This window comes from Gavialis gangeticus, unplaced genomic scaffold, assembly GCF_001723915.1.
Source record: "Gavialis gangeticus isolate Ggan-Ray unplaced genomic scaffold, GavGan_comp1, whole genome shotgun sequence".
Classification (NCBI taxonomy): domain Eukaryota; kingdom Metazoa; phylum Chordata; order Crocodylia; family Gavialidae; genus Gavialis; species Gavialis gangeticus.
The window spans coordinates 129,329,757-129,343,740 of record NW_017729024.1 but is presented as its reverse complement, the minus strand read 5'-3'; the positions used below and the strand labels follow the sequence as shown (position 1 = coordinate 129,343,740).

Genomic DNA, 13,984 nt, shown 5'->3' with positions numbered 1-13,984 from the left:
GGGGGGGACGGACGGACAGATGGACGACAACAACAGGGAGATACAACAGCAGCACAGGCACAACTTGTTCCTCAGGCCAGGAAGGGACAAAGGCAGAGGAACAAGCACAGCCCTAGCCCTCTGATTCCACAGGCTAAATGTTCCCAACTCCTGGTCTAAAGCAAGGGTGCCCAGCAAAAAAGATACAAGGGAGCTTCCTTTAGACTTTTTAATAGCAAGAATGGCAGCTTCCACCACAGCAGAAGAACAGTTTGTACTTCAGGTAGGAAGGCTGCAGGGTTTTTACAGAAACCATGACAAAAGTCCAAAAGATAGGAAGGCAGCCCCTGAAGACTGCCAAAAGAGAAAAGAGAAGGCTGGGTGGGAAGAAGGGGAAACATCACTCTATCCTTAAGAAAGATTCAAGGAGCTGAGAATTCCGGGAACTTCCTCAATATAAATGATACTGAAATACATCTACAAAACATTAGGGGCTCATTTGACCAGGAACTTAAGCATATGCTTGCATGTGTATACCAGAACCCCTAGTTTCCAAGTGAAACCTCTGGTTAAAACTAGCTATTTGCTTAAGAATCCCTCCTGAAATCAGAGCTGATAGCCACTGGTGGGGGACAGGGCAGCCAGAGATTAGAAGCAATGCTGGATCCCCGATTTTAGTTAAAAACACCCATCATCTCTTAAATATCTTACACATGTGTTCTCATAGGGCAGGGTTATTAATGGCAACCACTTCTTCAGAGCTGTTAAGGTACTTGCTTTAGAAGTGGAAGACTAAACCCAGCTCAGTGAGGTACAAAATGAGGGTTGAAAGGGATCTCAGGGCGTCATCTAGTCCAACTCCCTGCTCAAAGCAGGATCATCCCCACCAACTAGATCATCCCAGCCAAGGCTTTGTCTAGTCAGGTCTTAAAAACCTTCAAGGATAGAGTCCACAACCTCTCCATATAACCTGTTCCAGTGTTTTACTATGCTCCTAGTGAGACAATTCTTCCTAATATCTAATCTAAACTTCTTTTGCTGCAACTCGAGACCATTGCTTCTTGTTCTGTCATCTGCCACCACTGAGAACCAGTTTAGCTCCATCTTCTTTCAAACCCCTCTTCAGGCAGTTGAAGGCTGCTATTAAATCCTCTCGGTCTTCTCTTCTCCAGACTAAAGCCCAGTTCCATCAACCTCTCCTCAGAAGTTGTGCCCATGAGCAACAACCCCCCCACCACACACTATTTTCACTGCTGCCATGTGCAATAGTCTGGGAGCTACCTTGCCTGTAAAGACAGAGATGAAAAAGGCATCGAGTATGTCAGCCTTTTCTGCATCCTCCGTCACCCCCATTCAGTAAGGGACCCACATTTTAAAAATCTTCCTCTTGTTACTGACAGTTGTAGAAACTGTTGTCATCACCCTTCACATCCCTTGCTAGCTGCAACTCCAATTGTGCTTTGGCCTTCTAGACTTCATCCCTGCATGCTCAAGCAATGCTTTTATACTCCTCCCTGGTTGTTTTGTCCAGGTTTCCACTTCTTATAAAGCTTCCATTCTGTGATTTAGTTTACTGAAGAGATCCCTGCTAAGCCAAGCCTGTCTTCTGGAATATTTGCTAGTCTTCCCACACATGGGGATGGTTTGTTCTGCACTCTCAGTAAGGCTTCTTTAAAAGTACAGCATCTGTTCTGGTCTCTTCTCCCTTTCAGTCTGGCTTCCCAGGTTATCCTGCCCAGCAGTTTCCTGAGCGAATCCAAGTCTGCTTTTCTGAAGTCCAGAGTCCTTACTCTGCTGCTCTCCTTACTTTTCCTCAGGATCCTGAAATCAGTCATCTCATGGTCACTGCTGCCCAAGTTGCCATCCACTACTACATCCCACAACAATTCTTTCTGGTTTGTGAGCAACAGGTCAAGAAGAGCACAGCTCCTAGTTGGCTGCTCCAGCACTCCCCAACACTCTCCAAAACCTTCCAGGATTGCCTGTGCATTGCTGTATTGCCCTCCCAACAGATGTTCAGGGTGATTGAAGTCCCCCATGAGAACCAGGACCTGTGATAAGGAAACTTCTGTTAACTGTTGGAAGAAAGCCTCATCTACCACTTAGTCCTTGTCTGGTGATCTATAGCAGAGCTCCACCACAACATCACCCTTGTTGCTCTCCCCTCAGACCCTAACCCAGACATGTCTCAGCAAGCCTATTTCCAGTTTCATACTGGAGCTCTGAGCAATCATATGGCTCTTTTACATAAAGTGCAACTCCTCCTCTCCTCCCCTGGCTGTCCTTCCAGAACAGTTTATACCCATCCACAACAGTTTTCCAGTCCTATAAGCTATCCCAACCAAGTCTGCTATTCTGATCACGTCATAGTTCCATGACTGTCCAAGGAATTCCAATTCTCCCTACCCGTTTCCCAGGCTCCGTGCATTCATGTACAGACACCCAAGGTAACTAGTCAATAGCCCTGATTTCTCAGAAAGAATGAGAACATCTCCCCTGTTGTCCCCTCCTGATTGCTCTTCCTCCACATCACCCACTTCTCCATTTACCTCAGGGCTTTGGTTTCCATCCCGCCCCCAGTGCATCTCTCTCATTTGAATTCTTCCTTTTAAGAGGAAAAATGTATTTCTCTTGCTTCAAACCGACTAACAGAGTGACCAGTGGCTGGAAGGATTTAGCTCTGGCCTTCCTATTGACCTATTATTCAGCAACTTTAAGATGACAGTACAGCATAATACAAATGGATGCAGTAAGTGCCTTTTAAATTTAGCAGTGTGGTTTTCATCATCATCTTCCTGCTACTAATCAGGTCTCCCCTGTATCCAGGTCTGTGACCAAGTCACTTGTTTAATTAGGACCATACTCCACTCAATAGCACTTTTTGTACATGCTATTCAGGCAGCAAACATATGGTGGAGCTCCTCACGGTACAGCAGAAAGTACCTGATCACTTGGAAAGTTTTCAGAGCAGTCCAAGCCCATGGAGTGCAAGTACATTTACCCTTGTGGACCAAGTCTAAGTCTTGTACCTACTCTTGAAATTACAACAAGAAAGAAAAAAGTCTCCTAAAACTGCAGCACACTCAAAGTAACCATAAAACAAACAAACAAACAAACAAACAAACAACCCCAACAAATCTCACTGGAGCTAGTAACAGTAACTAAAGCCTTCACTGAGGCTACATGCCATTACACGGCTTGGCCAAATTCCAGGTGAGGAATCAGGCACCCAGTATTCTGTCTGTAGCACACACAGACATTTACCAACCATCTTAGGCATTAAGATATAACATGATGCAGAGGTACCTACATGCTTGGTTTGTATCTTGGTCAACTTGCTACAACTCTAAAAAATACTTGAAGAGGTACTACTCAGTCAGCCAAGTTAAATTCCTACTTTTGCAAATGTCTGGTTCCCTCTCCCCCCTTCCAACCTCATTCCCTCCCTCCTAAAAAATTGGTAATTACAAAAGGTAGAAATCAATCAACTTAAATAGCCAGAAGCACACAAAATTCACTTCAGTTGCAAGGTACACAGAAAACAACATCCTTCCAACCCTAAGAAACACTGATGATCCCATACAATTAGTGCAACCTGTCTAAGAGTTTCATGTTACCAAAAAGCAACTCCTTGAAGGAAATAATGTTCATCATATTTTGATCACTCTAAAATTCCATTTTCTATGACTAGAAAGACAACAAACATACATAGGTATATATTACAACATGGCCCAGTTTGCTTTCCTACCACATTTTTGCATAATATCAGAAGAGCTGGTCAACTGAATTGAAAAACATTAAAAAGAGTAATGCAATAGAAAAAGCCCCGCCACTAAGCCATGCCACAGACAGCATGCAAGTACATCAGTTTATCCAGAGCTGGAGTTCCTAGTGCATATGTTATCAGGCAAGGCGAGCCAGAGAAGCTAACACATGCACTACTGCAAATTTAGAGCCCCCTTTTAATACAATTATTCAAAAATATGCATCAATGGTTGTTGGTTTAATCGGTTGTACCTTTACATTAAGAGTCTCAGAACAGGCTAGATTGAAGAAAAGGTGTCAAAATGCAAATAACCTGCTTTCCTATAAAAACTGTAAAATATTCTTCAATTTGATCATTTTGTTAACTCAGACAAAATATCAACAGTTTGCACTTGGGAGAGTTTAGGTATTAGTCAAGCCTTCCAAGCCATGCACTGTGTTCAGTTTTAGCCAGTGTGTCCACTAGTAGCCAACAGTCATTCAAAGAGAAAAGTGTTAACTACCTTAGATAAAAGAATACATCCAACGCAGCACAGATTGGTGACTTGGCAATTGTGACACTGAGAAGAACAGTAACAAAAATAAAATGCAATGCATGTGGTTTCAGTGTATAAAAGAAACCATGTTTGCATGCAAGGAAAGGTGGATCTCACTCTTCAGCTTGATTAAGGTAACAAAATGGTGAAGGTGAAAATGAGATTAAAACATTTACTCACTAAGCTTGTGAGCCTCAGCCTCCACATTGGCCACACTAACGTCTTTCTGTATTTCACTTTTGTCGAGCATAATTGGAACCCCTGCTATCTAACAGATCAGAAAAAAAAAGCATAATGAAGTCTTTTTAAAAACTTGAGGAGGGAGAGGAAGAAACTCCATTATGATACACACCAGGAATCTACCATGCTGTTTTCTATGTACATAACAGAGCAGTACATTCAAAAACAGTGCTAATTTTTTTCTATGGACTTCCACATTGTTTTAAAAATTATTTCCCCTCTTAAGCAGAGGGGTACTTCCTAATGGTCTTCATTCACCATTTCATATTAGCATTTATACTAAAAATTTCCAAGAAACTTAACTTCCAAGAGAAAAAAAACTTACATTATTAGGAAGTGAACTCCATCTATACAAAGAATTCCTTGCAACTCATTTAAAACTTTACACTAATGCATCGTGCACTTTACAGTGGATGCAAATAGTTTTGTAGTGCTCAGGAAAATAGTAGCCTGCAATCTTTTGTAAAATCCTGTTTCACAAAATTCATGGAGATCAGGGTAAAATCAAACTAAGGCATCATGCAAACATGTTCCATTCAGTTACCTGCATTCTCTGTTCTTTAGAATCACACAATTGGGCTAGGTACCATGAGGAATTTTGCAGCAGAACTTCAAGTAAGCTCAGAGCAGGGTGGTTCAAACCTGCCATCAGTGCCATTTCATCTTGCCTGTCAATAGCCTCATTCACTTGGACTAAAGCCATGTGAACTGAAAGGAAAACAATGCTTACAAATAGGACACATTTTTGCTAAAAATTTCCATTGCTGATGGCAACTACCTCTCTAAACCAAGGCACTTAACAGCAGTCTTTATCCAGCTAAGGACTGTACCTTAAAGCACCAGTCCTTCTAAGGGCCTTGGACAGAGTCCCCACAGACTTTTCAAGGACACGGGGTTAAGCCTGAATTTCCAGTCCATCTAGAAGAGGGTTCAAAATTTACAGTATTCTGAAGCCAGCAAGAACTGACAGAGAAACAGAGCAGGTGAAACAATGGCTTCTGCGTCAAGAAGTCCTAACAGCAAAGATATTATCACCTGAAAAGACTGGTGATGAAAGCAGCAAGACATTGCAGTCTAAAGCAACTGCTGTAATACTGACAAAATATTTGCTTTTTTAATTTTGCTTTATTTTTATTTCATCCTATTTCTGTAAAATTAAGTCTGGCCAGCTTGAATTTGGGAAAAAAAGTCATCTATATTTTGTAGGTACCACATGCAAAATTCCACATAAAACCAAATTCAACGTACTGTTGATCTTGTTGATATTGCCTTGGATCTCTGCTTGTGTGAGCAGTTCTTCATACACATCTCTTTCTTCTTCTGAAATTGTGCCATTCTAAAAGAACAAAAACTTTACCAGTTGAAAGATTTACTAGTTCCACATATAAGGGCTGTTAAAAAATTATCAAGCAAAACATGAAGGCTTAAACTGTGGACCCAGTTGTGCTACACTTAAGCATCATCTACTTTCTGAGAAGAACCTTGTAGTTAGGCTGCATAGCTTCAAATATAGAAAACAAGATTTATTCTGTTACTGTGAAATGATGCAAGAGTAATTTGTATTTTACATCCACAGAATTTTTATTTCAACTTTTAGTTAATGCTAAACAGTCTGGTTTCTACAGAGCAAGTTGTAAAATAGAAAAAATAATGGGGATCCCATAGATTCTTAGTCAAAGTCTTCTATTTTTCCCTTCAAATGGAATCATGTGTTATGTGCAAAAATACATAGAACTTGTAATGCTGTTATGCTTCTATTAACATATGTCTTCAGCTTGTATTTTTTTACTATAAGAATAATTCACCAAATTAGCTTAGCAGTGGTTTATAAGCGCAATCCTAGAACCATTTTAAATGCTCTGTATAACCAAATGATCAAGCATATGCAAAATTCATGGATGCTAACTAATCTAAATATGTTTGCATACCTTCAATCTTGCATTTTCCTCTTTTCTCTTTTTAGCTTCCAGGAGTTCCGTCTGATATTGCTGTGCAAGTTCCTCATCCACATTTAGTAACATTGCATTTGGATTCCTAAGAGTTATAATTGTTTGATCTGCTACTCCCTTCTCAATAGCTTCATTAATTGCAATTACTGCAGCATGCACTGAAAAGGAATGATAGGAGTTAAACTCTGAGAAGTAACAAAGAAGTACGTCTGGATCAAGCATGTCTATTTTTAAAAAGCGGGGGACGGAGGTGGAAAGGAGTTTATTACTTGATGAGGAGATTTATGGTGTAGCAATAGTTGCGTGACACTATTTAAAAATTTTTCAAAGGTTTAAGAATTGTTTTGTTTTTTAGTTTTAAAAGAAGCTACACTTAAAACCTCCAAACCAGAAAAGTTAAAATCTTAGACATCATTTTTCCCCTTCTTGAAAAAGGTGTGTAATTACTGAAGGAAGAAATTAAGAGTTCCAGTTTTCATCTTTCAGTTCTTTGCACCCAGCCTGGTCAAATCATTGGAAACACTTAAGCATAAGACTGGGAGAACTAGGGCAGCAATGGAAAAAAAAGAGAATTAGGAATTTCACTTTTCTACACATTTTATGTCTGTAGAGCCAATTACAGCCACACATTAGCATGAACAGCAGAAGTAAGGATGCCCTATGATCCACCAGAAGTTGCTCCCAATCCAAATTCTTCTCAATTCTCACATGGCACAGAAAACAAAGGTGCAATCTTAAGTAAAATCCATTACATTCAGCGATTTCCACTGTAAATTTTGTTTAAAAAAAATTTACTTTTGCTATTTTACAAGTATGTAAATGATTAAATACATAACAAATGTTCACTTAGAGAAATAGAGGATGCGTTTTAAATGAACATCTGTTGATTACATATATGCAATCATTTAAAATATTTGCTTTAACACATTCACTCTTGCTGCTTTATCTACATACTGTCACAGACAGACAAAATATTTGCTAAGATGTAGCTTTGCTAACTACTTTTCCCCCTCAAAAATCTCACAACCCTCTCCCAGTACATTTCCAGAATGCATTTATGAATAAGAATGTTACTTTACTGTTAAGGAATCAAGAACAGTTATTTTGTTATTGAAAACTTCTGCTATGGATAAATGCATTGACAATGCAAGTAAGGAGGGATTTTTGGGTGGCGGGGAAGAGAGATGCAGAACTTCTTTGGCAGGGCTTTTTGTCATGTATGGACATAATAAATGCACCAACAAGGACAGTGGCTTTACACTATATTTCTCAGAAAGGCTATACAGAAGCATGAACAAATGGAGCAGTAGCTCCACAGAACAAAGTTCCACTTGAGTGGAAGACACCACCTGAACACAAGACACAACCCCCAGATGGGAAAGCAAGGATAGCAAGCCTAAGTTCTGATGACAAAGGGGAACTGCCTTATTTCTCAATGGCAGTTTTTCTGCAGCAAGTGGAAGAAAAGAGTCAATACAAGCACAAAAAAAGGCTAGTGTGTTTTTCCTTCTGTGAGAAGGAATGAGAGGACTCCCAAACAGGACGTTCTCTCTTCTGAGAAGTTTTCTAGTACCAGTCTAAGCACATGAACACTTCTCAGGGTCCTAAGGACTCCCAGTATCTCACAGCCCTCTGCTCCCAAATGGACCACTTATCATTGAGCTGTTAGGCAGCCCTGCAGGGCACCTTCTTGTATAATGCCCAAGACCTTTGAAGTGGCAAAGAATTCCTGCTGCTGCCTGAACAGTCTGGGACTGTTCATATAGCTACCCCAATGCCCCCTCCCCAGCACTGAACAGCCCCAGGTCAGCCTGGGTCTGTGTGAGGGGAACATTCTTTGCAGCTCACCCTATCCTGGGGATATCTAGGATGAGTCCAGCCATACTGCCTCACACCCCGGGTCTGTGCAAGGGATGAGGGGGCATTCCCCTGCAGCTTGGTCTGTCCTGGGTGACCTCATGGAGAAGCAGCCAGGGTGATTATGTATAGTTACCTGGAGTGTGCCTGGAGTGCCTGAGCCTAGAAGGCCCAGAGTAGCCAATAGCCACATGGTAAAGTGGCAGGAATCAGAATATATATTGTGAGGGTCTGGGGAACCAAAACGTGCGTGCATGTGCAGGGTGAGGGTCTGGGGGATTTGAGATCTGTGGTGCAAGGGGTGCTGGAGCAATTACTGGCTGCATACGTTTCTGCTTATGCTCTGGCACCCTCTCTTGGATAAGTACTGATCTGTTGTATTGTTGTTTATACTGGATTGGTATGGGATTGTTGCAGTTGTTTAAATATAATGGTTGTTGCCCTCCATCACATATCTATCAGTCATTTACTAATTAATTATATTGCATTAGGTTACAGCTGGGCTGTAACCTAATGTCCTAATGAGGTGCCCACTGTTCTAGACATCAGCCAAGTGAAAGGAGGAACAATTATTCAAGTGAGGGTGTTAGAGATTGCCATTCAACACTGAAGTCTATAAAGATGTAAAATAATGTTAAATGGTAAAAGGGGAGTCTTATTAGCGAGTCAGATATGCACAAGGACAAGTTAATAAAACAAAATACACAAAATGGTTCAGTGGGATATGAAGTTACATCTGAAATATGAAATTAAAATAAAGGTTGAATAAATGAAAAACGTGATAGCATGACATGATCATTTGTGAATTTGTCTACCAATGGAAAGAAGTGTTAGAAACCCCAGTGGGGCATTTAGAACAAGTATTAGGAAAAAAAAAAAAGTCTCCTTTAGAGAATAAGCCCTGTGCTGACGGGAGGAAAAAAAAAGGTATTGATAGATGCAACAATCATATGAGCACAAAATGATACTGATATAAGCCATAGCCCTGTAAATTTTGTCTGCACACTTCTATAACTGTACAAATATAGCTATATCATTGATACTTTAATGCCAAATGGAACAGGAGTTAGTTTCATTCAGGATTACAGAATTGCAGCATTTTAGCTAACTGGTATGACTACAGCACCATGTGATGTAACAGCGCTTAACAGCTAGTGCATACTCCTTTCAAATTTACTAACAGGCATGTTTTTCCATAGCCTTAAATGTATTTTTCAATCTGCTGAAAGCAACAGGGTTCCTCTGCATTTATACCCAAGACATGAAAAAGCACCCTCTTGAGGTCCTTTCTAGCCCTATTTTTCTATTAAATCATTTCATGTGTCCTTTTTTGTAGGCTGTGTGTGGTGGCACACTACGTGTACATGGTCTCTTCCTCTAAAAACTTAGTTTGCCTCCTCCCTGGAATCTGCTAATACCCCAAGTATGTGACAAGATTCCCACGATGCAACAGGCACTTCTTCTTCTGGGGAAGAGCGTGCCGCTCTACTGCACACTTCAACCCTAGGGAGGACTACTTTCAGGAAAGATTACTTTCTATAGTTAAAGAAAAATACCTCTGAAGTTCAGAGGAAACAGTATACAGTATACTTTATAAAAAGCTTTTAGGAAAGGAAGTTATGGCCCCTTTCGTGTCTCTAGAGGAAGGAAACAACTGTAAAAAGTTTGATAGCAACTGGGCTTCAGAAAATGTACAAAATTGATAGCACACTATACCAATTTCCTCCCTATAAACCATGTTTTGAAAGCTATCTTTTCAGAATCATACAAGTTTAACTTACAACATGCAAACTTCACAAGGATAACCCCACATAAACAAGTGTAGGAAAATGTGTTTTAAAATCAGAGTCTGGAAATTTTACAGTTTGCTTTAAAGTCAAATAATAAAACAGCTTGCCATGATTATACTACCTGACCCATAAGAACTTCAAAATCCTTTAAGCAATTTACAAGTAATTAAGCTTTACCACACCTTAGTTAATCACGGCCAGAAGCATGAACCCATTTTGCAAGTATTCCATAAATCTAGGTATTAAGAGGCAAACAGTTAACCACAAAACACAAAACCTTACATGCTGCTTCATCCACAGATAATTCACTGGCAAGAATCCCACCAATTTTACTAAAAGATGGCATCTGTATACCATACTTCTCCAGCTCCTTTCGCATGTTGCTGATTTCTTCCTCTATAAACAGGGGGGAAATTAATAAATAAATAAATAAATAAAAGAAGAAATGGAAACTTAGAAAAATGAAAGTCCTAAGATTTTTCATTTTGGAAAGTTAAGTAAAATAAGTATAGTTTCAGTTTAAACTTTAAAGAACCAAGCCTCGGCTAAATTATAGGTTTTTATAAGATTTTCTATTTTGATGGCAAACAAACATTCTATACAAATTCTCTCCCAACATCTTTCAAAGATTAACATTAATTAAGAACAGTGGTCTTAAACTATTGCGCTTAAACACATGTGTAGACAGCGATGTCAGAATTAGTCTCCGGCTCAAATTGAGCCAGAGTATATTCAGTTGCATTAACTGCATACGTAGACATGTCCACTGAGATTAAGATGCATGCAAAATTTGGTTGGAGAAGAAAAAAGAAAAAAAATCTACTTCTACTGAAGAATAGAAGTACTTGCTAGAAACAAATATTAGCAGATTTTAAAAACTGATACAACAGAAGAAACCAAGTGTGACTAAAAAGTAAACCACCACTTTTACCTGTAAAGTCTACTTTTCCTAGTAGATCCTGGATCTGTGGTGCTATTCCTAGTTTGAACAGGTATAAACTACAAAGAAGAAAAATATATTAACATAGAGATATGTATATTCTATTAAACACCCCTCTCACTAGATCAAACTCATTCTTTAAATTAATTTCCACGGACAAATACAGAATAATTTTGACCTACAGCTTTCTTTCTACCTACATTTTTAGATAATATGAATATGAAAGAGGTTGCGACTGTGGGACTTGTTGCCTAAACAAAAAAATGAGGAAAGGGAAATCATGAACCCAGATTAACTCTCCTGTATCAAGGATTTAAAGAAAACTCAACAGCTAAGGTACCTGAAACATTATGAAAGATGACAACTGTCTTTATAACCAATACATACAAATTGGGATCCATGTACTGTTCACCTTAAAGCCTTATATTTTATAAAAATGGTTAATACTGTGCAATATTAAGATTTTCTGATGGAAAAAAAATCTGACTAGTTTTTGAGGCTTGATGGCCTGGGCACTACTTACAGAGATAGAACAACCCTTTTCAGGCACAGCTCAGGAAATACACTCTTAATTACAAAAACAGTTTCAATTCAAATTTTCCTAAGGCCAAATACATTTAGTATTTACTTAAACACTAGACTTATAGCTGGACAGTTCTGTACTGCCCCCAACTCTGCCTTCAGTCAGTGCCCAGGACTAGCATCCCACTTATACCTCCTTATTTACACTACATTTAAATACAAACAACTGGCCATGTATATTGCAGAAGGTAAGGTAGATTTGCACCTTGTAGACTAACCAGATCACAGATGATTAAGCTCCTGTAAGCAGCAGCTCACTATCAGATACTGAGAAGGGACCCAATGATGCAAGCTGTTGTTTACAATTCTAAACATTTAGTTAGACTAAAGTGAAAATCTACCCCACCTTCTGCCCGACTTCAGACTAACAGCTAACCACCTCTCTTATATGTATTAAAAGCCCTCCCCAAATTATTATAATCCTCATCTTCAGGTCATTAAACACTTTTGCTCTGGGAAATCTGCAAGAAGTTCAATACAAGCATGCTCTCCAGGATCCTGTATTTTCATTTCATTGCAGCATGAAAACCTATACAAATTATTCCTAAAGCTCTACAGTGCCATCTGGATAACAGCTGAGTAAATTCATATTGTATTTATATCTTCCAACCATATGCCTGTCTTTATTTGTAAAAAGCTAAGAGTTTCTGGAATTTACTAGTGAAACACTGAATTAACTAGGATAATTTTTGTGAAGTATGGCTCAGCCCAGTTTTTAAACAAGTTTTCAAAATTCAAAATGCACTGTTCTGTTAACATAGGGGAAGGTTATTTTGCCATTTGCCAGGGACAACCCTTCAACCTCTCCACACATTTCAGCACAAGTAAAATCTGTCTTCTTTCAATTACTAGGAAGTTTTATGAAAGACCTCAAAGAGTGCATAAGAAATATATTTTCTATTTTAAATTATGTGGGGTAGGGGGCCTCACTTCATCACCACAGACAGAAGCTGTCTCTTCTTTGAAGCCTCCAACTCCACTGTCACTTATCTCAAGATTCTCCAGATTAGCAGCACTCCCACCATACAGTGGAGTATTAAATATAAAAAAAAACCTCTACCTAAAACAAACCCTAAACTAGTGCAGTTTGTTAGCCCCGTTTGCCTTTTAACTTCATGCAGATTACAATATTCAAGGGAAAATGAACACAGAAATTTTCAAAGACGTTATAATGTGCCTCATCTTGCAAAATGCCAACCATATTTTGAATACCATGAAATGAATAAAAGTGATGGTAACCATTGCTAACCCAGCAAATATTGTAAGTGGCGATCACCAAAAATCCAGAAGTAGGTCCATAGAGGAGCTAATGGTTTGAATGTAAAGAAGAAGAAATTAAAACCTCACAGACTGCCATTTATCATTTAAAACAAACACACACTATTCTCTTCAGTTTGGATAAATTTATTAACCACAAGATGGTGCCTAGAATTTACACTTCATTTGGCTCTTACATAAAACTAAAGGTACTCCAATACAAAAGAAGGTTGTTGCATTTTAATATTTTCACTGGAAGGTAGTACACATTTGTTCTGCACTTTTTTGTTGCGACTTTGTATTTGCCTTTGAATGTTAAGGTTAAGGTAACAGGCTTCAGAGAACAAGTTCTACCACCTAAGAGTAGCTCGGTTAGACAGTTGGACTTACTGGGGTAAATATTTCTGAGGAAAATTTATAGGGACTCCCCCAAACAGCAAGTGTCACAAGCTTTTGAATTCAAGTTGAGCTGTTCCTAGCCTGAAGAGGCCACCAGACAAGTTCAAACCAACTTTTAGAAAAAAAGCTGGTGCGACGAGACAGAGACATTTGTATTTTCATGGCTGCATTTTCTAAGCCCTTTTATGCTATTCATGCACACAAAGGAATATAAAATATGAAGTGCTACATTCAGAGTGGAACTAAAAATCAGCAATAAAGCTATTCCTCACTAGAAATGAAGAAGATGATGCATCTAACAATGAAGGTATACACTGCTACATTACATTGCTGGTCAAACCAAAGCCAGCAAACAAAGTGAAAGTAGCCATCTTTTTGCTTTATTTTCAGTGCAGTAACACTTAGTCCAGAGCTCTTGAGCCCTAAGCAGCTCTTTAGCTTAGCACCTGCACTTTTTTCTAGTTGTTGGGTTTAATTTTTTCAGAATGCATGCATTGAATACATTTTTCTTACAAATCATAGCTAATGCAACACATTCAACTACATACTGCAGTATGTAGTCTCTCCCCCTCCCATATTTCACTTTGGAGAGTTTTAACTCCTGCGCTTCTCAGTACCAGGTACCACTGGCTTAGGGCCACTAGTATCTTCATATCCCCCGTCCCCCCCACCCAAACACCCCACCCTTCT

The 13,984-nt window shown here is 39.2% G+C and overlaps 1 protein-coding gene across 5 annotated transcripts in view; it reads right to left on the bottom strand.

Annotated features, from left to right (window-relative positions):
• Positions 1-13,984, bottom strand: part of IQGAP2 (IQ motif containing GTPase activating protein 2) — a 272,642-nt gene that overhangs the window by 88,589 nt on the left and 170,069 nt on the right. For 3 of the 5 annotated variants that reach the window (XM_019517713.1, XM_019517717.1, XM_019517715.1), the window contains exons 6-11: positions 11,048-11,115; positions 10,399-10,512; positions 6,449-6,627; positions 5,769-5,856; positions 5,065-5,228; positions 4,461-4,548 (exon numbers count right to left, since the gene is read on the bottom strand). In XM_019517713.1, coding sequence (XP_019373258.1) covers positions 4,461-4,548; positions 5,065-5,228; positions 5,769-5,856; positions 6,449-6,627; positions 10,399-10,512; positions 11,048-11,115 — 701 coding nt within the window. The remainder of the gene's footprint in view (positions 1-4,460; positions 4,549-5,064; positions 5,229-5,768; positions 5,857-6,448; positions 6,628-10,398; positions 10,513-11,047; positions 11,116-13,984) is intronic. The other 2 variants (XM_019517714.1, XM_019517718.1) reach the window with 1 other exon arrangement.